The following is a 27,315-nucleotide window of genomic DNA, read 5'->3' on the forward strand; positions in this document are numbered from 1 at the left end:
TATTATTGTGCAAAATGCAAAAAGTGTCAGTGGATCAACAGGCTCAGGCATCACCTATGACATTTGTTCACCCTTAGCTCTGTGTGTGTGTGTGTGTGTATTTATATACATATATATGCATGTGTGTATACACACACACACACACACACACACACACACACACACACACACAAATGAAAATTAGAAACCAGGAAATACATAAGCACAAAATAAGAATATTCAGAAAATAACTACAGGCACAGGGTAGAGAAATTTATCTCAGTTCTATAAGTAAGAAAACAGCTGACCAATTTCCTTTAACAAAGGTAAGTTATTTAAGCGACTAAGGTGTCTAAAATTTTCTTTCAAAAAACTTTAAAAGCAACTGAAAATTTCCTCCTTTACTTAAAAGCATACAAGGCCCTAAAGAACCAAGTAATTTTCAAACAGCCTATAAAATAAGAATAGAAATGACTGGCGTTTTGATTCACTTGAATCTCAATACCAATGTTCCTCATTCTCATTTCAACTGCTAAAATTTTTAGTATTTTTTCATTTACAATAAAGAATCATCTCTTCTCATACACAGCATTATTCTTAATGCCTGAGTGTAATCCTGCCATCTTTTCCTTATGTAATACCTTTCCCATGCTTTTGTTGATTTATATTTTATCACCTTTCCCTCTAAGTTAAAAATATATTAAATATTTAATATTACACTTTCTTAAGAGACCAAGGGGTTTATGCAAGAAGATGATGCCACCATCAAGTGGGCCTGCCCTCAGCCTGATTCAAGCCTTACCAAGTCTTTTATCATGATGATGATAACAGCAACAGAGAGGACTCAATAATCCTGGGTGAAGTCACCTCTTATTACCAGCCAATCCCAAACCACTATGCTTGTGCACAAGAAGAAAAGCATCTTTTAAAGTCCATGAATAATGAATAGACAAATATCAAAAGGTTAGCCCACTCCAAGGAGATCAAATAAAAGCCTACTGCTCACTATTAGGCTGAACAGCAGCTTCATCGGCACTCACTCCTTCTGCTTCCAGTTTGCCACTTTGGCTATAACGTGTGAATTCTTCTCATGTTTCCCTGCCACAAGAACCTTCTGTCCAGTCCGAAGTTTTACTAACCAACACTGAAACTTTACTAAATGTTTACCTTCTAAAAATACAATAAAAGTTGTATTGTTTCACATGTTCTAAGATACGTTTTTCGTATCTGAAAGTAAGACACAGCAGCTTCTTGACCGCTTAGTCAATGGCACTACAGTTAAGTAAAAGTAAACTACAAGAGAAAACAAGGGGGGCTGGAGAGACGGCTCAGAGTTAAGAGCACCAACTGCTCTTCCAGAGGTCCTGAGTTCAATTGGCTCACAATCATCTGTAGTGAGATCTGGTGCCCTCTTCTGGCCTGCAGTCATTCATGCTGTATACATAATAAATAAATAAATCTTTAAAAAAAAAAAAAAGAAAAAAGAAAGAATTTATTTAAAAAAAGAGAGAGAGAAAACAAGGCATAGCACATGCTTGTAATTCAAAGACTGAGAAAGCTAAGACAGGAGGATTGACAGTTTGAGGACAGCAAGAGTTACAGAGAGGTCAGAGAGACCCTATCTAAAACAAAAAGGAATACTCTAACAGGAAAATCAAATAACTAGCAACAATATATGGATGGGGATTGAAAGTATCAATCGGTAAAAGCTATATGGATGGGAAAGGATTGCAGTTCCTTTTCCGAGAACTAGAAATGAGGAAGGAAAAGGAACTGTTTTACTCAAGTGTGTGTTCTAACATGGGTACCTAATCAACTAATTACCTGACTATCCCCATTTTGGGGAGATGCTGGCCAAGTCATATTTAAGATGTCCTTCTCACACTATCTAGTAACGCAGAGGACTAAAATTTTACAACTAGGTATATTAACAATAAAATATGAATAAATAATTATTAAATATTTGTTTTTATTAATTTCAATTGTGAATGTGAGTACATGCCAGATAAGTGGCAGATAAGTGGCGGTTCCTGTGGAAGTTAGAGGCATCAGATCCCCTAGAGCTGGGCTTCAGGCCGTTGTGCACCACCTGACATGAGTTCTGAGATCCAAAGTCAAGTTGTTTGGAAGAGCAATGCATGCTCTTAAACATTGTTCCACCCAACTTTAGCCCCAACCCTCAACCCTGCACTTTGGTAGAAGAGGAGGTTCTAAAAAGACCATGTCTTTAAGAAGAGGCCTGTGAAACAACTATCAGAAAGACACTCACTGCCAAGCAGCTGAGTCAATCCCAGGAGCTATATTGTGGAAAAAGATCCTACTGCCACCAGATAGTCTCTGATCTCTATGTTCTCTTCATTCACATGTATGTGCGAGCACACACACACACACACACACACACACACACACACACACATACACGCGCACACACACACACACACACACACACACACACTAAAATAGATCAAAAAAATGTAAGAGAAAAAAGTGGGTATTTTTCATGTTACCTAAGTAATTTTGACTTCTCTGCTAGCTAGACTTGAATGCTTTTAGAAGCTATTAGTTAAGAGTGTTTAGATCTTACCACTGCAAGTTGTGTCCTGGAAGCAACAGTATGAAAAACTGCAGGCATCATAAGAGACTCCTCAACTTTTATTTCCATGTCATTTTCTGTTGAAAAGGTAGTTTTAGGAATAGCAGGTGCACGGTCACATAAGATCATTTCTTTATTAAAAAGAAAAATTGGATTTGTGTCCTGTATCAAAAAAATGCAGAAATGATAAAAATAAAAATGTATAAATGATGAACTTGCACACTGCTCTTGATACAAGAAAAGAGTCCCTGCTTCCCCATCTGATGAGCAGGCAGAATATGCAATTTAGAACTCCTTGACACCTACCGTTCCAGCACTGTAGGTACACACTCTTCGATCTGCAGCCATGCATTCTCCTCCATTGACCACTAGCACCTGGTGCTGAATAGCAATCTTGTATTTGCTTTGAATGGCATGCTTAAGGTCAGCCACACTTAGAAAAACAAAATTCAGTTATTTACATATGCCTAGTGCTTTTATAAAAGCAGCACTTCATAAAATAACACACACACACACACACAATGTTACTAAATTTCATTCTAACATTTTTCTTCAAAAAAAAAAAAAAAATCCAGTAGTAATAGTTTCCTATTTTTTAAATTAGATACCACAGTCAACTGGCTGTCAGTGAATTAAATGCCTATTCTGTCATATCTAAAAGTGTGACATCTAAAAATACAGGCAGTACATACAATTACTTTTCTGGGTTTTTTGCATAATGGTGAAAGGTATAAACAGACATACACATGGCATCTAGTTTGGTAGAATGCCTCATAACCCAGAATTTGTGTTAAGATTTTCACAATACATTATAGAAAGTATATTGAGTCTAAGCCATGTGAAAACTCCTTCCTTTAAAAAAATTCATAATAATCCATAGCAACATGTTGTAATCGGCACTCCCAGAAGGAAGAGTAAGTTTAAGACCAGCCTTATATAATGAGAAAAGTCACCCCTTTAGAAGCAAAACTGAATCAATGAAAATGAATGTATTTAAAACATAAATTAGGGCAAAAGAGATATCTCTGTGGGTAAAGTGCCGTGCCCACTGTAAAGCAAAAGGAACTAAGTTTGAATTCCTAGGACTCATATATAAAAGCAGGAAGTGTCCATGTCTGTAACTTCAACACTAGGGAGGAGATAGGCAGATCCCTGAGATGCACTGGCTAGCCAATCAGAAAGCTCCAGGTTTAATGAAAGCCCCCATTTCAAGGGAAATGGGTAGAGGGTGACAAAGCAAGATATCAAACATCTATATTTAGCTTCCATACATATGTGTACATACACATGTATACAAATGAACATGTATACAAGCATACACCATGTAAGAAACAAAATAAAAATAAAAATAACTGCTTAGTGGCACCTGCATATGTGTATTTGGTGTATGTTTTGGTATGTTCCGTGTGCCTGTATGTGGACATGAGAGGTTGATGCTGGGTGTTGTCCTCCATTGCTTCCCACCAAATATTTGAAGATGGGATCTCCCACTGAACCTAAAGTTCACTGTTTTGGCTAGACTGAGTAGACAGCATGCCCTGGGGATTCATTTATCTCTCTATGCTGTCCCTTTCCCCCCATAGGGCTGGGTTACAGGCACACACTGAAACATCAGGTTTTTTCATGGACACTGGGAATCCAAACTCAGGTCCTCATGCTTGCACAGCATAAACTTCCTTCACCCACTAAGCTAGCTCTCCAAAAGCTTTGTATTAGCACGTATGAATTATATATAATTTGTTTCATTATGACACTTTTATACATTTTCATATTCCCTTTCTCCCTCTTACCTCCCTTACATTCTCATTAGTCTCCTTCCTCTTTCCAGCTACTTACAGTCTTTCTTCTACGGTCATGCTGACTTTTTATTTAAAGTTTAATTAGGTTTACTTTGAGAGCATGGGTAAAGGGTTATGCACAGGAGTATAAGCAACTTACCAGTGGACCCACTACTAAAGAAAATATCACCCTGCCTCCAATACTCACTAACTGACTATGGATCCTCAGGGAGAGGTAGAACTATGTGAGGCCCTCCTCCAACCTTAGTGCCATTAAAACAAACAAACAACAACAAAAACCTTTTTAGTTTGTGTATAAGTACTTTTCCCACATATATGTCTGTGCACCACATGTGTGTCTTGTGCCCCCAGAGGCCAGAAGAAGGCACCAGATACACTGGAACTAGAGTTTCAGGTGGTTGTGAGTGACCATGTCAGTTCTTCGAACATAACCTAGCCCCTCTGCAAAAGAGCAACAGTGCTCTTAAGTGCTGAGCCATCTCTCTAGTCCTGTCCCTGCTGTTTTCAAAATAAATATTATTCAAGCTATTGGTAATATGACAATATTTTCTAATGCTATCATTACTATAAAGTAAGTAGCCTTGAAAATGGTGTGTACTACTTGTTTCTTCTTGCTATGAGACCTCAAATTAATTTTTTCTTGCCCTGAGAACTATCTTTTGCATTTTATAAGCTTAGGAAAATATTCGGCTAAATATTTGACATCTTGGTCAAAGCAGAAAATGATCAGAAATGAGCTGCACTAATCTGAATGTTCCATTTATTTTATAATCTCATTAATAGGCCAAAAAAACCCACTGACTTTATTCACACAGAATAAAAGTATCAAATGGAGAAGATGGCTCAGTAGGTAAGTAAAGGCATTTACTCTCAAGCCTGATGACCTGAATTCAATCCCCAGAACCTAAATGGTAAAGAGAACCAAAATTTGCACAAATTGTCCTCTGGTTTCCACACATGCACCTTTGGTACCCATAAATACACACACCCAAATAAAATGCAGCTTAAGTTTTAAAACAAAGAAATTACTGAAAATTGCAAAGTGATGCACATTGCTTTAATGAACTTTTAGTTTGGAAGTACCCTTTTTGTTTATTATGACAAATATAGTCATGCAAAAGTCACAAAGCACAATTTAAGGAATTTGAGTGTAGCATTTCAGAATGATAATAATTATGTATAATAAGTAGGAAAAAGAAACTTGAGTTTGTTATAGGGCCAGTTTTTTGTTTGTTTGTTTGTTTGTAAAGACAAGGTCTCATTAAAGATAAGGTCTTATTGTGTATCCCTGGCTGACATGGACTCAGATACCCACTGACCTCCACAGTGACTGCTGGGACATCTGACATGCTCAGATGGTATAGATTATTTTTATGTGTACTGTACATTACACATGTGCTGAAGAGGTCAGAAGAGGCTACTGGAACCCCTAGAACTGGAGATATAGATAGCTGTGAGCTGCCACGTTTCAGTTCAGTTCAGCTGAGACTGAAACTGTGTTCTCTTCAAGAGCAACAATAGCTCTTAATCACTAAGCCAACTCTCTAGCTCCAAGTTGATTTAGAAATACTTTTTTAAAAAATGTTTATCTGTGTAGGCACATGTGTGTGGGTACATATGACATGCACAAGAAGTTGCAACTTTATGTTATCCTCAGGAAGATGATTTATCTCCTTGGAGACAGCATCTCTCATTGTCTTGAATTTCACCAAATTAAGGCTAGACTGTCTAGCCAGTGAGTCCAGGGATCTTCCTAAACTGTGATTATAACCACACACTGTGACAACTGTTATTCCTATGTGAGCTCTGAACATTAAACTCAGATTGTGTTTGCAAGGCAGGTGTTCTTACTGACTGTGCCATCCTCCACCAGAGTAGGGTGTTTTCTTAAAATAAGATAATTTTTTACATAAACTCAAGGTGGAAAACCAGAGGATAAGTGAAATACAACTCACGTTTGCACAGTTAGCTCAGTGTCAAATGTCAAAGTGGTCCCAGTGTTAACCAGAAACACATATAACTTCATGATGATCTTTCTGGAATCTGTGAGCTGTACCTCACACTCCGATGAAGTTCCTAAATGGAAAAACAAAGGGAGTAATTCAAGAATAATTTTAAATATCTTTATCACCAAGATGGAACAGTCCTACTATACAACAAAAAAATAAAATGTAGGTTGATTTTAAGATAAATGAATTGAAGAATGACGTCAACTCATTTTTTTAAAAAAATGACTAATGAAAAACGTAACAGTTCTACATCAGACAGTTGACTTGTTTACAGGAAGAAAAAAGCCCATCACTAGAAAAACAATATGTATAATTTTTCTTGCTTTCTATATTCAGAATAAAAAAATTAGGAACCTGGAGGTATAGTTGAATAGAATAATTGATTGGTATACAAAAGGTTCTAGGTTTAATCCTTGAAGATTAAAACAACATCAAAGGTGTGTGTGTGTGTGTGTGTGTGTGTGTGTGTGTGTGTGTGTAGGAAGGTTTATATACTTGTAATTCCAGCGTGTGTGTGTGTGTGTGTGTGTAGGAAGAAGGTTTATATACGTGTAATTCCAGCGTGTGTGTGTGTGTGTGTGTGTGTGTGTGTGTGTGTGTGTTTAGGAAGAAGGTTTATATACTTGTAATTCCAGCAATCAGGAAGCTAAGGCAGGAAGATGGCTTTGAGTTCAAAGCCAGCCTGGGCTACACATTAATTAAGTTCCAGGCCAGCCTAGGAAGCATTGATTCTGATCTCAAAACATAAAAACTTAACCCTCAAAGACACTGGTCCTCCTTCTTCCTATTTCAGGGTATAAATAAAACTACAAGTAGCCATTACTAGGCTGGGAAGATGGCTCATCAGGTAAAAACACTTGCTGCTTAAGCAAAAGGATCTGAGTTCAGATCCCAAGCACTTTATAAGAGCAGGGAAGGCCATGAGCAAGCTGATAATCCAAGCACTGTGAAAGAGACAGGAAGCTCACTGGGGCTTGTAGGCCACCAATCTAGCTCCAGGTTTAGGGACAGATCTTGTCTCAAGGTAGAAGAGTAATAGAGCAGGACAACTGACATTCTCCTCTGGCCTCCATGACCGGATATGGGACCATACATATACACCATACACTGTCTGCACACATACCCAGAGACAGACAGATAGCAGCCATTACTTTCAGGTTAAAAGAAATCACCCCTCTCCTAATTCCTTCCACTTGGTTGCTGCTTCCCCTGTGTTCTATCTCCATTATGAGCCAGACTACTCCACAAGAACCATTGCTCAACCCCTTTTCCACCCCTAAAAGCCAGCAGCCGGGAGCTGGACAGATAGATAGATGGCTTAAGGGAGCATTTGCTGCTCTTATAGGACTTGGGTTCAATTCCTAGCACTCACATGGTAGTTCACAACTGTATGTAATTCTAGTTCCAGAAGATCCGATGCTCTCTTCTTACTCTTTAAGGCATCAGGCACAGACATACATGCAAACAAACACTTATAACACAGAATATATAGAGAAAAACAAACACATCCTTGAAAACAAAAGATCACCCTCTACCATTAACTATAAACTCGATGGATCTTGAAATGAGAATATTTAAAACTATTCTGCCATTAACTTGTTCAATTTAAAAACTCATTTATGAAGGTCTCATAATCAATAAAATATCAAGCCTGGACCTTGATACTTTTGGATTTTTGTTTATGTACTTTGAACAAGGAGGAGGTAGAGGTCCTACAGACAAATGAAAGTGATGAAATGAGCTGCTCAGCCTGGGTGTGTTCACGTTCTCTCCTGGGAGTCATCAAATAAAATTTCCAGGTGACAAAGGCAAATCAAACTTTTAAACCTCTGGTGTCAGTGAATCAAAACTGCAGTTCTGAAGGTGTGCACATAACTTACCGCCAGGTACTGTGAAGAGTATTACTGCTTTTCTTAAAAGATTACATATATGTGTTTGCTTGATATTGGCAACTGAGTGGCACTATTGGTGAATCTCAAAGAACTGGAAAAAACAAATTTCAGAGTCATTATAGAGAAATAATTCAATGTCAAAATAACATATGGTTAAGTGTTCTTTTTTCCTTTAAAATCTGGTACCTTGGTATCTTTTCTTACCTGCATATTCACTGAATCCACAACTATGATGCAGACCCATAATGCTCCACTAAAGACAAAAGTCACCAAATGAATTTCCACAACTGGTATTCCTGCAGCCATATTTCACACATTAAATATAATGATCAGACAGGCATGGTAACAGCAGGAGGATCAGAAATTATTCAAGATCATGCTGAGATGCACTAAAGAAGAGTCAAAGTAACAATGACAAGGAAGTGCCCAGGCTGTAGAGACAGGGAGGTTAGACTTGGGAATATCCCATAAAAATTTTGTTTTTGTTTTTGTTTTTAAAGATTTTAATTATTTTAGGTGGGTTTGTGCACTTGGTTCACATGCCAAAGGCACTGAATCCCACTGGAGCTGTAATTGCAGGCATGGCAGCAGTGAGCCACTCAAAATGGGTGCTGGGAAACAACTCTGCAGGAGTAATACTCACTCCTTATGGAAGACCCATCTCTTTATGTACCCTCCTTACTTTAAGATACTTAGACATATTATTTAACCATTTCAGTACCTCAGGTGGGCTAGATGGCTCCAGAGTTACATAAAGCCACTTGTTGCCAAGCCTGATGGTAAATGGTGGAGAGAACCAGCTCCCTCAAATTATCCTTTGACCTCCCACACATAAAGTATGGCTTGCACATACTCATATCCATCCATACACACACAAAACAAGAGTAAAAATTTTAAAGAATACCTAATAGCAGACAACCTCCATGAAAAAAAGCATCAGTTATCTCTGGCATCCCCACATCCTGGTTTTCATTAATCAACACCCACCCCTCCACTGCCTCAAGATGTAAGCAAAACCTATGGTTCTAGTCAATAAAATATAGCAAAAGGTAACAGGACAGTCTATGGTTATTAAAATTAAACCTTCCATCTTACAGTTTACTTCCTTTATCAACTTTGCTAAGTAAACGCCACACAGAGAGCTCTGCACGCGTAGGCACCCTCCCCCACTCCACACACACACAGGGCCCCTGGCTAATGGACAGCAGGAAGCCAGGAACCTCAGTCTGACAATTCTCAATGACACTACATGACTTTGAACAGATCTTTTCCCAGCTGATCATCCTACAAGATACAAGTTCTAGATAAAATAATATATTTATGCTGCTTCAAATAAACTTGTTTATAGTAATTTTTTTACTCAGCAAGAGATAACTAATACAGTACAACCGCATGAGATGGATGTTATGAGACTAGGAAAGAAAAAAATTAATGTAAGAGCACAGCATAAGGCAGATAATAATGTAGGTCTCCAATGTATATGTTGAAATATCAAGCTTCCTTCCAGTGTAGAACAGAATATGGCCTTCTCCTATGGCTGTAGATACTAATATTGCTGACTACCAACTCTTAAACCTAGCCCAAGTTTGAATTGTCTATAAAATCCTTCTGAAACTCAACATATCCAATTTATTTCATACTATATCTTCAATCTGGTTTTGTAAAACCCAACTCTTAATTCGCTTTTCTTTTAGTTATTCACTTCTCTTTGCTTATTGAAATCTGCATTTACCTAGTATATCACATGCTATCTAGCGCTTCTAACAGGCACAAACATTAGCACATCTATCCATTACTTCTAACACTTAAATATTTATAGATTACCTACGCCTATTTACTGTAGTAAATCAGATTCTCTTTGTTTACAACAAGAGTCTCAATCTGTCTCTGATTTCTTCATCTCTAATAAACTATCTTTCACCATCTGCATTCAAAGATACCGGTCTACAAGGCTGTAGCAGTGTAGAACTCAATCAACAAACACTCAGGACACAGAGTAGAACTGCAAATTACAGGGCAGCCTGGGGCACACAGGACCAAAGACAAAAGAGAAAGGATCCTTGCTGTAAACACTAAGTGAATCCAGACTCTCCTGCTACGTAAACCTTATTACAATCAGTTACAGCAGCAGCTACCATTTTTTAAGTATTACCACATCCTAAAGAGCTAGTCTATATGCTTTCATGTTTGTTTGTTTGTTTGTTTGTTTTGAAACAGGTTCTCAGGATACAGCCCAGACTGCCCTCAAACTCTTCCTTTATTCCCCTGTCTTGAATTTCCAATACTGGGATTATAGGCAGTCTTTACCATGTCCAGTTTTCCATGTGTTTCCATAAATACTTTCATTTGATCTTCAGGAAAAAAATTAACTCTAAAGATCATATTGCTATTTTATGGTAAGAAAACTAAGGAGTTAGTATCATAGGTTAATGAGTGCCCATATATTGCAGCTGACAAAGTCCTGCCCAAGAACAAGAGAGAAACCAAGTCACATAATAAGGCCCCACCCATATGTATAGTCTAAAAACTGTCAGTGCATGTTTTTGGCCACAAATGCTTTTCATTCTCCACACATCCAAGAATGTGGTACATAAAGTTAGCAATCATTGCTCTCACCAAGACTGTTACAATCACTATGCTAAATAGCTTTATATATACTGCCTCTATGTAAATAGCTTTATATACACTGTCTCATCTATCACATGTAAGACAGTATTATTGTTGTTTCTATTTGCAAATGAAAAAAAAAATGAAAAAAGATTCAGAAGTTAGCTGGCCTGCTTGGAGTTAGAAATGCAGCAAATAAAAATCTTAAGGACTGAACTGAAGTGAGTTTGCTACATAATTTCAATCAAAAATTAGCAGCCAGGAATGGGAAATTTGGCACTCATGCACTTGCAATCCCAGCACTGTAAGGTCCTATGATCAATATCTAATGTTATCAAAAAAAAAAAAACAAAAACAGGGCCAGGCGGTGGTGGCACACGCCTGTAATCCCAGCACTCAGGAGGCAGAGGCAGGTGGATCTCTGAGTTCGAGGCCAGCCTGGTCTACAGAGCGAGTCCAGGTCAGGCTCCAAAGCTACAGAGAAATGCTGTCTCAAAAAAATAAAAAAATAACAACAAACCCCCCCAAAAACAATAACAAGAAAAGCCCCAAAACAAACGTATTTTTTTGTGGGGGGGGGAGGACAGACACATAATACATAAGGAAATAAAAGGGCAGGGCTGGAAATGTAGCTCAGTAGTAGGGTATTTGCCCAAGGTCCTAATTCAACCACACAGTGATGGGGGAAGATTACTCTGGAAATGTTAGTATCAACAGGGTATATAATCCTTTCCAGGGTATGTATTTCTCACAGTGTCAACAAAAGCAAGGCAGCAAAAAAAGCCTTATGCACCCACAGTACCTACTGCTGTGAAGAAGCAATCTTATCTGAAAAGGTCTCATCTCTGATCTCGACATCTATCAAATCATCTTCAGGCTCCTGCAATTTCACACTGAATAGGCTTCATGTAACCAATATTTCTAAAGGAACTGAAGACTGTGCTGTTGGATGTCCTTCTGTAGGCTGTTAATATGTGTTGCTATGATTGGTAAATAAAGAAGCTGTGCTCTGGCCTATTGCTGTGGATATCGCTCTGTGTAAATAAAGTTCTGATTGGCCAGTGGCCAGGCAGGAAGTATAGGCAGGACAAGAGAGAAGAGAATTCTGGGAAGTAGAAGGCTGGGGAGAGACACCGCCAGCCGCCGCCATGAAAAGCAACATGTAAAGACACTGGTAAGCCACAAGCCATGTGGCAAAGTATAGACTAACAGAAATGGGTTAATTTAAGATAGAAAAAGTAGATAACAAGAAGCCTGCCACAGCCATAGAGTTTATAAGCAATATAAGCTTCTGTGTGTTTACTTGGTTGGGTCTGAGCAACTGTGGGACTGGCAGGTAAGACAGATTTGTCCTGACTGGGCCAGACAGGAATACTCTAACTACAGCCTATGGTGAGTCAGGTTATAACCAAGTAGGAAATCCAAGAGAGAGACAGGAAGAAGAAAGGCTGAGGTGAGGGAGATGCCAAATTGTCATCCAAGTTTGTAAGGTAATGGGACACAGGTAAAGCCACAAAACACATGGCAATACATAGATTAATAGTTATGGGTTGAGTTAGGCTGTAAGAGATAACTAGCAAGAAGCCTGCTGTATGCCATACAGTTTGTAAATAATATTAAGCCTCTGAATGATTATTTTAGAAGTGGCTGAAGGACTTCAGGCAAGAGAGATTTGTCCTGACTGCGGGCTGGGAGGGATATAGGAAATCTTTGTGACACCAGAAGATACTATAGGATGAAGACAACAGCCAGCCAGAGACTCTCAGTCTCAATCCTTTCCAGATTTTAATCTCTGCTTACCTTCCCTGTTTTGAAAAGTTTTAAAAAAAAAAAAAATCCCAGGGCAGCAAGTAAATCTCAGAGGCTGCCTGGAAAGATGCAGGAAAAGGGCCATACCATTTAAACTATGTGAGTGTGGAGGTAAGTCACAGGGCAGACAAGTAACCATAGAACAAGGTAGCAAGCTTTAGAAGAGTTGGTGCCAAAATGCTAGGGGGAAAGCATGCTTAAAAAAAAAGAAAAAGCAGAAAGAAGAGAAGGGAAAGTTATAGTTTCTGAGTAATTCAGAAAAGTGTACAGACAGACTTCTGACTGCTGGGCCACAGCTCTGTAAGTATCAGCCTAATTTTAATTTGCATCCTTTGCTATAGTAAAAGTTGTAATTACATATAGTGTTCTCTTAGTTTGTGAGCTATTCCACATAAGTGTAGTAAGTCTCCAGAGGAAAGGCAGTCTTCAGTGCCTTTTCTAACTCTAGAAAACTCACTGAACGTTCACATGGTTTCTAAAGGGTATTAAATGGGGCTGAATCTAAAAGTCTAAAGCAGAAAATGTAGCAATCACATATGCTTAGAACATCTAAATGCACCATAGGGCAAGGAAAACTAATAAGGACAAAGAAACCAACATTATAATGGCTTTCATTGGCACAGTTCAATCATTAAAAAAAAAATGATTGCAAAAACTAAATAACGGGCTGGAGAGATGGCTCAGAGGTTAAGAGCACCGACTGTTCTTCCAGAGGTCTTGAGTTCAATTCCCAGCAACCACATGGTGGCTCACAACCATCTGTAATGAGATCCAGCACCCTCTTCTGTATACATAACAAATAAATAAATCTTATAAAAAAAAAACTAAATAACCTTAAATCCATAAAAACTCATATGTTTCTAACAATACCTTAAAAAGCAAACAAACAATCAAAAACCCTGGGGCTGTGAGGTAGCCCTGCAGGTAAAGACACTTGCCACCAAACCCGACAACACAAGATCAATCCCAGGATCAACATGGTGGAGAGAATCAACTCCCACAAGTTGTCTTCTGATTCCCACAGACATTAAGCTGTGTGTCCTCTGACCATATACATGAAATAAATTTAAAAATGAAAAGAAATAAAAATATTGGTAAACTAGTTTCAGAGCCCATTATAAAAACTAGGTAAGCTGGGCGGTGGTGGCGCACGCCTTTAATCCCAGCACTGCAGAGGCAGGTGGATCTCTGTGAGTTTGAGGCCAGCCTGTTTTATAGTGCAAGATGCAGGACAGGCACCAAAACTAGAGAAACCCTGTCTCGAAAAACCAAAATAAATAAATAAACCTAAAAAAAAAGAAAAATTAAACTTTTACCTTTTCTTACATGAACTGTGCTTCAGGATAACCCACTAGCTGATAACACACAGACTACTTAATTAGAAAAACACCAACAATGGTGCAGATGAAATACAGGGAGGGCTAGTCATTTCACACTAAAGTAACAGATCTACAATCAACATGGTTCAATCTCTGGAACTACGTAAAGGTAGGGGAGAGCCAACTCCAAAGTTGTCTTTTCACTTCTACACACTTGGACTGTGGCACGTAAATGCAATCCATATATAAATGAATTAATTAAAACAATCAGAGAAATTCTGACAGATTCTTCTAATGGGCAAGGAAGGTTGAAAGATATTGCTTTCAGGGATCACTCGGCACTCACCCTAAGCAGGGCATGCTAATGTAAGCATCTCAAATGATTTAACTGGATACAGTTATAGTTTCTTGCCTACTCCGCAAAATTAAGATTCCACACCTATCAGCCATATAGTAAATGCAAAGTAGATTAAAAACTAATCATTGTAAGAAAACAATCAACAGAATATAAAATGATGACCATTCCCTAGGAAATCAACCTAGGTTCTTCAACAAATTGTTTCCAAAATAAAAGAAAGCTTTTAATAAGTAAAAATAAGTTAAAAAAATAATAAATGCATGTTGGGGGTATCGGGGGAGGCTGAAACAATAAAAGCAACTAATAAAAGCCAATTTTTAGATAAATATAAAAACCTAAGCCTGAGCTATGTATTAAAAAATTTCAAGCTGGAAGTTTGTCACCATGGGAATTCTTGCCCAAGGTGCATGGAGTCTTTTGTTGGACTCCAAGCAAACCTCCATCATCTGAAAAAATGTTAAAAAATTTTGTTAGACTGAAGGCTAGAGAGGTTGCTCAGGGGTTAAGAGCTCCTACTGTTGCTCTTCCAGGGGACCTGAGCTCAGTTCCCAGCACCACATTGGGTGGTGGCCCCTAACTCAAACTCTCGAGGGATCAACTGCCTCGGTCCTCCACAGGCATCAGCATGCATACCCAATGCACATTAAACTAAAATAGTACTTATAAACCTGCTTTTGTTTGGTTGATAATGGCAGGCACAGTAGTTAGGACAAAATAAGCTCTGAAAAACTAATATGGAAGATGATACTTGCTTAAACTATTAGCCTAATGAAAACAAATGATGAAAAAAAGAAACAAGAAAGGTTAGCAGAAATGAATTTTGTTGAAATGTAGATAAATTTAATGTGGAATGGTACTCCCCAACAAGTGAAAAAGATACAGAACGTTCACTAAATATTCTAACTTTGTGCATTTTCAAATTTCCACAATAAAATATAAAAGGAGAAAATCACTTTAATCATATTCAACATTTACAATGAAGGAATCAGTGTATTATAAATAATTATAACCTTTAGAAAGCAATTTGTATTTGTGAGGGTAAACAAAGATCTTATAAATTCAGATCTTCCTTAACTCAGTAATAATGCTATTTCTAGTATTATTTTTTAGACTGCATCAATAGAAATACCAGGATTAACAAGCACAAAGCCCAGAAAACCCATAATGCCAGATATTGAATTTCTATTATACTGTCCTTTGAATATACCAGAATGAGCACTGATACCCATGAGGACCCATGCTAAGGAAATTATGGCCAGGCCTGGGGGTGTTTGCCTTTAATCTCAGCAAATTCTCTTCAAGTTCAAGGCCAATCTGATCTACATAGTGAGTCCTAGGATATTTGGGATACACAAAGACCCTGTCTCAATTCCTCCCAGCAAAAGGAAACAATTTTCCAAAGTGTTTAAAGCATATAAAAGATACTTTACCATTATCATTAACAATAAATGAGCAGTTATTCATTCTTCTGGTGTAAATATTGTAGAAAAACACAGATAGTTTTTAGTAAGGCTAATAATGCTGTAAAAGAACAATACACATAACATAAACACAAATAGGTGTGATGACTCATGCCTACAATCTCAGCACTGGGTAGACTGAAGCAAGAGAACTGTTGTAAGCTCCAGGCCAGCCTAAGACAGAATCTTGGTATCCTGCCATCCCCCAATAAATAACATAATCACAGATGTGCAGAGAAATGTTGAGGGAGTGTTTAGAGAGAAAACAATGCAAATATGACATGTTCCTCAACGTACTGGATTAACAATAGTCTTATAAAACAGTCTGCTTCCACAGAAACTTTCTTCCTGGTTATATTTACATATTTTTGTTTATTTTGAGACAGGGTCTGATCTTGAACTTGTGATCTCTCCCTGCCTCAGCCTGAGGAAAGCTGGAATTACAGAAATGTACCACTATGCCTGCTACCTCCCTGGTTATAATTTGTCCCCCAAAAGACATAAAAACAACTTACTGGTAAGGAACAAGGTTAACATATTTGGTTCAAATCCCTCTTCTGACATTTCCAGGCTGGACAATGAGGAAAGTATTTTGACTTTCAGCCCTCTTCTCAAAATCAGATAATATATTCCTTATAGTGCCAAATAAGAAGAAAAAGGGAAGGTAAAAGTCTAGCTAAAACAAGGTGGAAACTGAAAGAAGCTACTGAGACACAGTCTATAGCCAGGTTTTTGTTTCTCATTTGTGTTAAAAAAATTTTTTAAAGCAATAATAATAACTGTAATATAAAAGCAAAGCTTACAAAAAATTCCAGGTTCCTACCCCTACCTACAGGACAAAAATGATATTAGAAGTTTTCATCAGTAAATTGGCCTGTTTATTTGTTTTTTGATAAAACTAAAGGAATAATTTCTCAAAAGCAAATGTGTCTCCTACAAGCCCACTGGAATGAACTGGATCTACATGAACCAGCACAGTGTCTATTCTTTAGGTGTATATATTAAATATGTGCTACATAATACCCCCTGTTATTCGTAATAGAAAAAAAAAAAAACTAATTGTTTCCCATACTTACTGGCCATCTTTACTCATGCTAATGTACAGAACACTCTGAAAGCCAGGCATGGTGATACATGCCTTTAGTCACAGCAGAGGCAGGTAGATTTCCATGAATTTGAGGACAGCTTGGTCTACATAGTAAGGCAGTGAGTTCCAGGCTAGCTAGGGTTACACAGGAAGACCCTGTCTCAAAATAAACATCTTTCAATTCTTTAATGATTAAACTTACAAGTTTTCTTTCCTGGAAGATCTCAAGGAGAATCAACATGTTCTTAAATCATGTATCAGTTCTTAACAAACCATTTGTAGCCAATCTATGAACATAAGCAGAAATACAAGTACCTAGTAATATCTAATGCAAAGGGGCTGTCACCATCCTGTATCCAAGGCAATGTTTGAAAAATAAATACACTTTATAAAAACAAACAGTAGTAAATGAAATAGAAATACAAGCCTCCTATAAGCATATATGTACAGAAACATACAAATCAAACTTCCACTGTACATCAACACCCAACCAACGTAAGAGGTATTCAAGATAATCTTATTCTTGGATAATACCCAGTCTTCTACTTTAAACACACACACACACACACACACACACACACACGAGAGAGAGAGAGAGAGAGAGAGAGAGAGAGAGAGACTATATAAATTACCTACTCAAGAGTCTATAAGGTAAAGTATGTGTGTCCATAGGGAAGCAGACAAAACTCAGACTATCTGATTAAAGGGGTGTACCATCTTTGGTTTAGAAAAAAAATGTGGAGGAGGCCAGCTCTGCAGCAATAACACTGTGAGGGGACTAGGTGTATGAGTCTTCTGTCACAGTCAGAGCAGGATCACTCAACTCCTGTCACAGACATTCTCTTCTATCATACAATCTCTTCCTAAAGCTGCCATATCCACAGACCCCTTCTCTCTACTTTGGTGTTCACACCACCAAGTCTTTTAAAAACTATTTCTGGGCTGAATGTGTAGTGCAATAGTGGGTAGTTTACCTAACACGTTCAAGGCCTTGAGTTCACATTCCAGCACCAAACAGACAAGCTGTCTATATCTCACCTGTTATTTCACCCCTGGATGCTATGCTTGAGGTGGCCATAACATAGCTTCAAAACACCACAGTTGTGTCTGGTAATGGAAAGGTTTTACTTTAATCCCCCCCGGCCCACAGTTTAGACAAGGCACAATATGAGAAATACAATATTCTGTATAAGCAAGACAGAAGTTTGTTGTCTTTAACTAACATCCATTTAGTAGGTGGAAAAGGAAGCTTATTAAAAGAATCCTTGTTCAGCATGCACAAGGCCCTTGCTTCAATCCTTAACACCACCAAAAAAAAAAAAAAATTACTTGTTGTGCTTAATACTGTCTTACTAAAATTTTACAAAGATCAATGTTGTGCAATCTAACTCAAAGTTATAAAAATCACAGAATTTCAATTGGAGGAGAGAAATGATGAATTTTTTTCAAATGGTAGTATTATGATGTTGTGGGATATTTGTACACTGTGTGAAAATGCATTGCTATGACTGGTGTATTAAAAAACTAAATGCCCTATACCCAAGGAATGCTCAATCATACCACAAAGATACATGCTCAACCATGTTCATAGCAGTACTATTGGTAATAGTCAGAACCTGGAAACAACCTAGATACCCATCAACTGAAGAATAAAATAAGAAAATGTGGTACATATATATACACAATGGAGTACTACTCAGCAGAGAAAAGCAATGACAGCATGAAATTTGCAGGCAAATGGATGGAACTAGAAAATATCATCCTGAGTGAGGTAACCCAAACCCAGAGAGACAAACATGGTATGTACTCACTCATAAGTAGATACTAGATATAAAGCAAAGAACAATCAGACTGCAACCCAGGGAGGCTACATAGCAGAGGGGACCCTAGGATGACTGTGGCTTATAATAAGTTTTGGTTTTACTCAGTCACTGGGCAAGCCTCAGTGAAACATTTCACTATGAGGATAAGAATTTATACTGCATCAAGCTGATAACAGAAAAATAAATAAATAAATGAATAAATAAATAAATGAATGAATGAATAAAATAAACAAAAACCTGTCAAGTGGCATTTTACAAAAGAAGGAACAGGTAATAGGATCTAACCTAAATTTCATAAAGATTATTCACAATTGAGCTGGAGAGATGGCTCAAAGGTTAAGAGCACTGGCTGCTCTTCCAGAGGTCCCGAGTTCAATTCCCAGCAACCACATGGTGGCTCACAACCATCCATAATGAAATCTGGTGCCCTCTTCTGTTGTGCAGACAGAACACTGCACACAATAAATAAATCTTTTTTAAAAAAGATTATTTAAAAAAAAAAAAAAGCTGAATGCCCAAACTGAGTCCATTTCAGCATCTGAGCTGCCCACTCAAATAACCCTATAAAACCCAATAAGCTTTTGCAGCTAGCACTGTCCTCTACTAATCCGAACCACCTTTCATTTTGCATTAAAAACTTCTCCTTCCTTCCACAAAGGTTAACTGTGTTCTGTGGTTTCTAGCTGTGCTTACTTAAAAGTTCCAGGACAGCCAGAGCTACATAAAGACCCTGTCTCAAAAAAAAAAAAAAAAAAAAGACATTGTGAAATTTACAGGGAAATGGATAGAAGTGGAAAGGATTATATTGAGGTGACGCAGGCTCAGAAAGGCAAAGGCTGCATGATCTCTCTCAGAGGTAGACCGTCGCGTCTAAATGTTACTTGTATTTATTTATGGCGAGGAGATTGCATATGGGGCCAGGAAACCAGAAGGGAGCCCAAGGGAGGGCAATAAAGGCTTTGGGGTATGATAGACCATATGGGATGTGAAAGTGGAATGGGAATACCAGGAGTGGAAGGGTTTAATGGGGGAGTCACCAAGGAAGATGCGAGAGGAAAGGGGCTGGTAGTAGGGGGTTGGGGTCAACTAAAGCAAAATATATATTTTTTTAATGCCACAAGAAAACTGGCAACTTTGTAAGGTAATTTAAAAAAATTTTTAAACTATTAAAACAAAACAAAAAAGTACTTTTAAGACAGAAAAAAAAGAGAGAGAAAAAAAAAAGCTGAATGCCCAATAGCTAGGAAGGAGGTATAGGTGGGACTTGTAGGAAGACAGAGAGGAAATAGATGGATCTAGTGCTCTAAAGAGAGACCAAGGGGACTCTAAAAAGTCAAACATATGACAGATCAGAGATAACCGATCCATACAACAGAACATAGATTAAAATAAATGGGTTAATTTAAGTTATAAGAGCTAGTGGGACAAGCATAAGCTAAGGCTGAACTTTCATAATTAATAAGTCTGTGTCATTATTTGTGAACTGGTAGACCAAAGAAAAATCCGTTAACATTATGATGATGTAGCACCTGTATGACCCTAGCACTCATGGTCATGAGTATGGGGATGTCCTGAACTGTATGGCCAAACCATATCTCAAAACAAAAAAAGCAAGAAAAATGTCATAAGGAAAATAAACTCTGGATGTGCTTACTAAACTAAGAAATGAGAACTAAGACAATTACAAGACACCATTTGTAGCATTCAGAATGCCACTCACGACAGGAATAATGTATTAAATGTTGAAAAGGTAACGAACAGTTCACCCAATGGCTCTTTTCCTCTTCCTTTTTCCTTTCTAACCTTTTCTTTCCCCTCCCCTTCTCTTCCCTTTTTGTCCCGAGGAGGGGAAAAAAGAGTTTCAGGTAGCCCAGGGAGCCTGAAACTTCCTAGGTAGCAGAGGCTGACTTGAAAAATCCTCCTGTCTCTGTGGTGTGTACCACTCACCATACCTTGCCTCTAATGGCACATTTCTGACAGAAATATAAGTTGGTGGAACTCTTAAGACAATCTGCGTGTATTAAAAATATACAAACTAAGAATTGTTTGTCTGGGCTGGGTGATGGTGGCCCACACCTCTGATCCTAGCATTTGGGAGGCAGAGGCAGGCAAATCTTTGAGTTCTAGGCCAGCCTGGTCTACAGAGCAAATTCCAGGACAGCCAGGGATACACAGAGAAATCTTGTTTCAAAAACAAAACAACAAAAAAAACAAAAACAAAACAAAAAAGTTCACCTGTTTATTTTTAGATAGCATCTCTTGGAACTCAGGATAACCTCAATCTCAATTCTGATCCTCCTGACTCTACCAAGGGTTGGTATTAAGTGTTGGTATGCCACCACTCCTGGGTTTTGTTTTTTGAGACAGGGTCTCAGTGTAGCCCTAGCTGTCCTGGAACTCACTATGTAGATTGTACACAGCCCTGTTCTACCTTGGCTTCCCTAAATGGTCACTCATATTTATTCCTCTAATTGTTATCTATAGGCGACCGAAGAATAACAACAGATGAGTCAGAAACCTATATTCAAGCCCTGCCCTACACTGTGACCTTGACTGGCTTCATCTACCAATTTTCTTTCATTTGAGAGAGAGAGAGAGAGACAGAAACAGAGAGACAGAACATCTATTTCCCAAGGCAGTTCTGAGGAGCTAAAGAATAATCTTCATATGTGGTAGAATTATGCCAACTCTTCCACATACATATGAAAACAACATCAGTTGGTAACAAATTCAGACCTATCCCCAACTCAGAAATAGTACTGGTTGATGCAAAATATTTCCAACTACAAATCCTACTGTTATACATGTCTAAATTTCTTTTTTCTTTTATCTTTCCTGGTTTTGGACATTCAACCCAATAGAGATGGTCACGAACGTCAGGAATCCTAGCCCTGGGACTCAGGGGTAAGGCGAATAAGCTGGCGCCTCACAGTGTGAATGGCTCAAAAGGGTATTGGTGGTATAAAGAGCTTGCTCAGTATGCCCACAGAGGAAGTTCTGGGTGCATTTCCCAACACTGCTACAAGCCAAGTGTGGTAATGAGTACCCTAGTAATCACAACACTTGGGAAGGTGAAGGCAAGATGATCACAACTTCAAGGCTATCCTCATCTACACAGTGAGTTTAAGGCTGACCTGGGCTACATGAAACCCTGACTAAAATAAACAAGCACACAAACAACAAACTAAAACCACATAAAGTGCTGAGCTACATACCAATACTTTGCCAACAAGTCCAAATTTTAATTTGATGCTTTTCCTTTAAATCTTTCCCCTCACTTTACTGTAAACAAAACTATCATTTCCCTGGTTTTCCTTTAGAATCTAATCCCTAATCCTCCCTGGCAGAACCTCTAGAGTCTGCAAATTCTCCTTTAACTTTCTAGTCCACTCCAATCCCCCTTTAATATTCCCACCAGCTAGCATCAAATTCTGCTTCTCAATATTCCCCTAGCTTCTCTGAAGATATCTTTTGTATGCTAGCTAAGCACATCTGGATAAGCACCCACATGATTCCACTTACTTCCTTTATTTAGTTGTCAACCCTACTACATATGTGAACTTGACAACTCTGACACATAATTAACCCAGAAAGATAGTGGTTGGAACAAAATTTATCTCCATTTAGAGTTTACCTACTCACTGGGATTCAATAACTTCAACACTTGAGTTTATAATCTACAACCTGAAATGATAATCTTTTACAGAGTTGATAGAGAGGGGAGTTGGTAATAATGTACATTAGAATCCTTCACACTGCCCAGGAGTGTATTAAAAATCACTAAAAGTGGTGGGTATTAAGCTTCAATATTAATAGCTTCAAAATTAACCCCATTTCCTTCTTTCAGAAGTATCAAAGGATCCCATACCTGAAGAAAACTCGAACAACATTTTACTCATTTTCAGGCCAGTTAAAAATCCTTCCTCCACCAATCTCTGCTTATCTGAATTTTAAAGCCTAATGATGGTCCTATTATCGTTTCTGGGAAACTGTCCCCCCAGCTCCAAGTGACCCACAGAATTATTTTCTCTTCTCGGGATACAGAACCTTAGCTAAAATAATATTGATGAACTAAAGTGGGAGAAAAAACCCACAAGAGGACAATTTGCTTCTCCTTAGATCTTTTGAATCTGTAGTTGGCTATAAGTGATGGAGGAAAGAGCTGGACAGATGGCTTAGTGGTTAAGAGAATTTGTTCTTTCTGAGGGCCCAGGTTCAATTCCCACCATCTATATGGCAACTCCTAACTCTCCACAACTTCATTTCCAGGATATCTAATGCCACATAAAATAATCTAAAATAATAAAAATTAAAAATGACCCCATTATATTTACACAGAATATATGAGTATTGCTTGATGTCCGTGTCTATATATAAAGTAACCAAAAACCAACTCAGAAAAAATCTGTCTTGCCATGTCAGGCCTGGTGGTTGTTTTATCACTGAGGACAGACAGGTCCTTCAAATCTCTGAGTTGAAGGTCAGCCTAGTCTACATAACAAGTTCCACGCCAGCCAGAGATATATAGTGAGAACCTGTCTCAAAATTAATTTATTAAATATCTAGCCAACTTTTCAACTGGGGTAATTCAAAATTTCCTCTTGAAAAATTATCACTGTGATGACAAGGCCCACCAGTCTAGCTTTATCACCAACTTTCTAAAACACAAAAACCTCAAAATTAGCTTTCTTATATGGGGGAATAAAAGTGAGAAACCCCAAAGAAGAAACTTTGATCTCCAAAACTAAACACACTCATTAGATTCCCAATACTGGGGTGTGGGGTGTGTGTGATCTAAATAAGCCAGGCCTGGTACTAAATGCTAGGAATATAAATACTTTCAAATTGCTGTCAAATTTAATAGAGCATGAGATCTGGATGTTACCAAAGAAAGCCAACTAAAGGCCTCATGAAAAAAGGCAATTTGAAATAATTCTGTCTCGTTTCTAATTCTGCAAACTGCAATTCTTAGCAATTCTACTATACTCAGTGTTCAGTGGTTGCTGCATCCATGAAAATAACATCTACCACAATAACATATAGGTGACCCAGACCAAGAACTGAGTGTTAGTTAGCCTCTGCAAATTGGATGCATCCCCATATAACAACACTCTATCTCCCAAGAAGAAAAGAGTAGGACAGGCATCTTCTTCACATTCTACAAAAGAAAACCTTTTTCATAAAGGTTCATAGTGCTAAGTGTGTGCCTTCTCTGACACAAGCATGCTCAGATGGAGCTAACATCTGAAAAGCTCTTGACCAAAACCAGAACAGAAATACTTTTAAACCAAATATGGAATTCAGGAGTATATCCTTCAGATTTATTCTTGAGCATACAGAAGGCACATGTATATACCAATTAATTTGGTTTTATGAAAATGAGGAGTTCTGGGCCAGCCAGGACTACATAGTTAAGAATACCCCTCTCTCTCTTTCTCTTTCTCTCTCTCTCTCTCTCTCTCTCTCTCTCTCCACACACACACACACACACACACACACACACACACACAAATTGTGTATGTGAACATGAGTTCAGGTACTTAAAGAGATCAAAAGATGGTGCTATAATTTGAGTTCAGGTACTTAAAGAGATCAAAAGATGGTGCTATAATTACCCTAAAGCTGCAAGTTACAGGGGATTGTGAGCTACAGGCAATGTGGGTGCTGGGACTGAATTGAGGCCTTCTGGAGGAGCAAGTACTCTTAACTGCTGATACATTTCCAACCCCCAAATTTTTAAAGACTACGTTTTTGTATTTTGTGAATGCATTTGCATAGTACATGTGAAGATCACAGATCAAGTAATGATGTTCCTTTCTACCATCATGCCATACATATTAGTGTATACCTTGCCTGGACTGCATTAATACAGAAATCATTCCACATCAGGACATTAACTTACTACTCATTCTAGTGTCCTATTTAATTCATCAAAACTATATAAAATCCATGACTTTAGAGAAAATTTCCTAGTTGCATTATTTTACTTTACAGTGTATACTAAATATGAAATAAAACCCAAACTACCTATATAATATTGAATTAGCTTTACTCTATTACCAAGATTATAAACATAAGGCAGTATCAAAAAGGCATGCTCAAATGACATTTGCAGTCAAAGTCAACAAAGGCCATGGAAATAACAGTATAGTATTGAATTATTATCTAGATATAGATTCTGGAAAGTTACTGATCAATTTTTGATGAATAGTGAAGGGAAAACTGATGTGGACAGTTTCAAATTAATAACAATATGAAAATAGATCACTGTTATTTTCATAATTACAAAACCAATAATATAAGAGAATTCAAAAGAACAAAATCATAGGGGATAAAACTGTTGATCCTACAATCTTAAGGGCATTCAGTAAACATCTGAGAAAGTTAAAGCTACTCATAAAAGGTTGTTTGTGAGCAATCAAGTTCTACTACACTTGCACAAATTCACAGGATCTTGACTGTACATTGGAGTGAAAGGATAAGTAATGCTCTTAGGACCCTGGACAATGACCACTTTTATAAGCAAATTGTTTCCTAGGTTCATAAAACAGAAAGACTAGAGAAATGTGCTAAGTAATCTTATATTTTTATCTAAGAAAGTCATTGTTCAACCTAACATTCCAAAGCCTGCTTCTCTAACCTCTTTTTCCAGCAATTGATATTGTCATTTTAGCCTTCTTTAAAATGCCCAATGGTCCGATAAACACACACTTATGAAATGTGTTACTCTAGTTCATTGGATACAAGTGTATTTATCTGTTTGATCTGAGGGTTATACCGGAGCCCAACTATTCCCCAGATTTGCTGGATCTATTGGCACTTAACTCTCTGCCTTTACACATGCAGGGTCCATATGCTCCACTTTCTTTTATTTTTAAACTATGATTTGTAAAACTAAAATATACATGGAGTACCCCTTTCTACTATTGGCCCTCACTCCTGGTATTCCATGGTCAAGTAGCCATTGCTTCTTAAATTCTCTTGGGTCTTTACCCAGGTCAGTAAAAGACAGCTTATCTAAAGTTTCAAGCCCACCAACCAATACACATAGACACACACACACACACACACACACACACACACACACACACTACATAATGTTCCATTGTGTTCTTAATTTTTTTCTGAAAACTTATCACAACTTCAAGGTGTATCAGGTACCACAGTCCTAGCAAAGGGGACCAAGACCTGGAGGCCAATCTGAGCTACACAATGAATCCAAGGCCAGCATGGGTTAGAGTGAGATCCTTTCTCAAAACAAAACCCCACCAAAACAAACAAACAAAACCTTATAAAACTGAGATGTCTAGGGTGTTCTTAAAGACAAAGGGACTTATCCATCACTTCTCTCCTCCCAAGCTAATTCTGAATTCCTTAAACTAAACTTGATTAAAAGTCAATTTCCAATAATGACATTTTTTATGAACATCCAATTCTTTCCAAAAATTTCTTCTATTTTTAGCAAGACATATTATACACCTGTAATCCTAGCACTTAGGAGGTAGAGGCAGAAAGACTAGAGTTCAAGACCAGTCTCAGTTACACAGTGAGTCCATGGCAGCCTGGGCTACTGAGAACCTGCCTCAAATGATATTCTTACATTCCTTTTATTCCTTAGTTGCTAGTTTAGTGGTCTCAATGGAGCAGGTATACAATAAAAACTATAATGGACATGGAAAGGTATTGAGTCTCAAGAGTCATTACAACAAAGGAAAGTGCAGCAGGGTGTAGTGGCTTGAGCCTATAATCCCAGCACTAGGAGGCTGACACAGGACTGCTGCTCTAAGGTCAGAGATAGTGTAGGCTACATAGTAAGATACAAGTAGGCCTAGGCTACATTGTGAAACTCTGGTGTCTCAGAAAGAAAAAAAAAAATGTAGACAGGGTTAGAGATTAACTGAAAAAGCCTTTGATTTTTATTTGAGACAGGGTCTAAGTATGGAGTCCTGCCTAGCCTGGAATTCACTATGTAGACCATGCTGGCCTTGAACTCACAGATATCTGCCTGCCTCTTCCTCCTGTGTGCTAGGATTAAAGGCGTGCACCACCACATCCAGCTTTCTACTTGCCCTTTAATTTATTTACACAGAACTGATTCTACTTGTCCTTTAAAAAGAATCTGGGAACAGGGATTGATTGTAGCACTTTGTGGAGCATGTTGGAGGCTCTGGGTTTTATTCCTAGCAGTACAAATTAACAAGGCAAGAAACAAAAACAAAACAAAACAAAATGGGGGCTGAGGGATCATTTTTTTCTATCTTTTTCCCTTTGGCTTTTATGGATTTATGTGTAAAGCCAATCTGCTGTGCATTCTAACCCTGATGTTTGTCAGAGAACCAAAAAGCCTCCTTTCTCTGGGCAGAGGACTGCTTCATTGTCTTCCCTGATTGCCAGTAACAACATAGAGAATTAGACTCATAATACCTGTTTTAACTTGTTTTAATACTTTGTTTTAATTCAAAACAAAGGTTTTTTGTTTGTTTGTTTGTTTGTTTTTCGGAGCTGAGGACCAAACCCAGGGCCCTCAACCACTGAGCTAAATCCCCAACCCCACAAAGTTATCTTTAAAATGTGGCCTAA

At 38.0% G+C, this 27,315-nt stretch overlaps 1 protein-coding gene and 1 non-coding gene across 4 annotated transcripts in view; both read right to left on the minus strand.

Annotated features, from left to right (window-relative positions):
- The window catches only part of Rb1cc1 (RB1 inducible coiled-coil 1), a 74,806-nt gene that overhangs the window by 45,915 nt on the left and 1,576 nt on the right, over positions 1 to 27,315 (minus strand). For all 3 annotated transcript variants that reach the window (XM_036177535.1, XM_036177534.1, XM_036177533.1), the window contains exons 2-5: positions 8,261 to 8,363; positions 6,327 to 6,447; positions 2,879 to 3,005; positions 2,564 to 2,734 (exon numbers count right to left, since the gene is read on the minus strand). In XM_036177535.1, the coding sequence (XP_036033428.1) occupies positions 2,564 to 2,734; positions 2,879 to 3,005; positions 6,327 to 6,397 (369 nt within the window). In that variant the 5' untranslated portion in view covers positions 6,398 to 6,447; positions 8,261 to 8,363. The remainder of the gene's footprint in view (positions 1 to 2,563; positions 2,735 to 2,878; positions 3,006 to 6,326; positions 6,448 to 8,260; positions 8,364 to 27,315) is intronic.
- Positions 15,475 to 15,608, minus strand: LOC118579014. Its single transcript, XR_004944386.1, has one exon. It is a non-coding gene; the product is annotated as a small nucleolar RNA SNORA8 (small nucleolar RNA).

Source organism: Onychomys torridus, chromosome 2 (assembly GCF_903995425.1).
Source record: "Onychomys torridus chromosome 2, mOncTor1.1, whole genome shotgun sequence".
In the NCBI taxonomy this organism is placed as follows: Eukaryota; Metazoa; Chordata; class Mammalia; order Rodentia; family Cricetidae; genus Onychomys; species Onychomys torridus.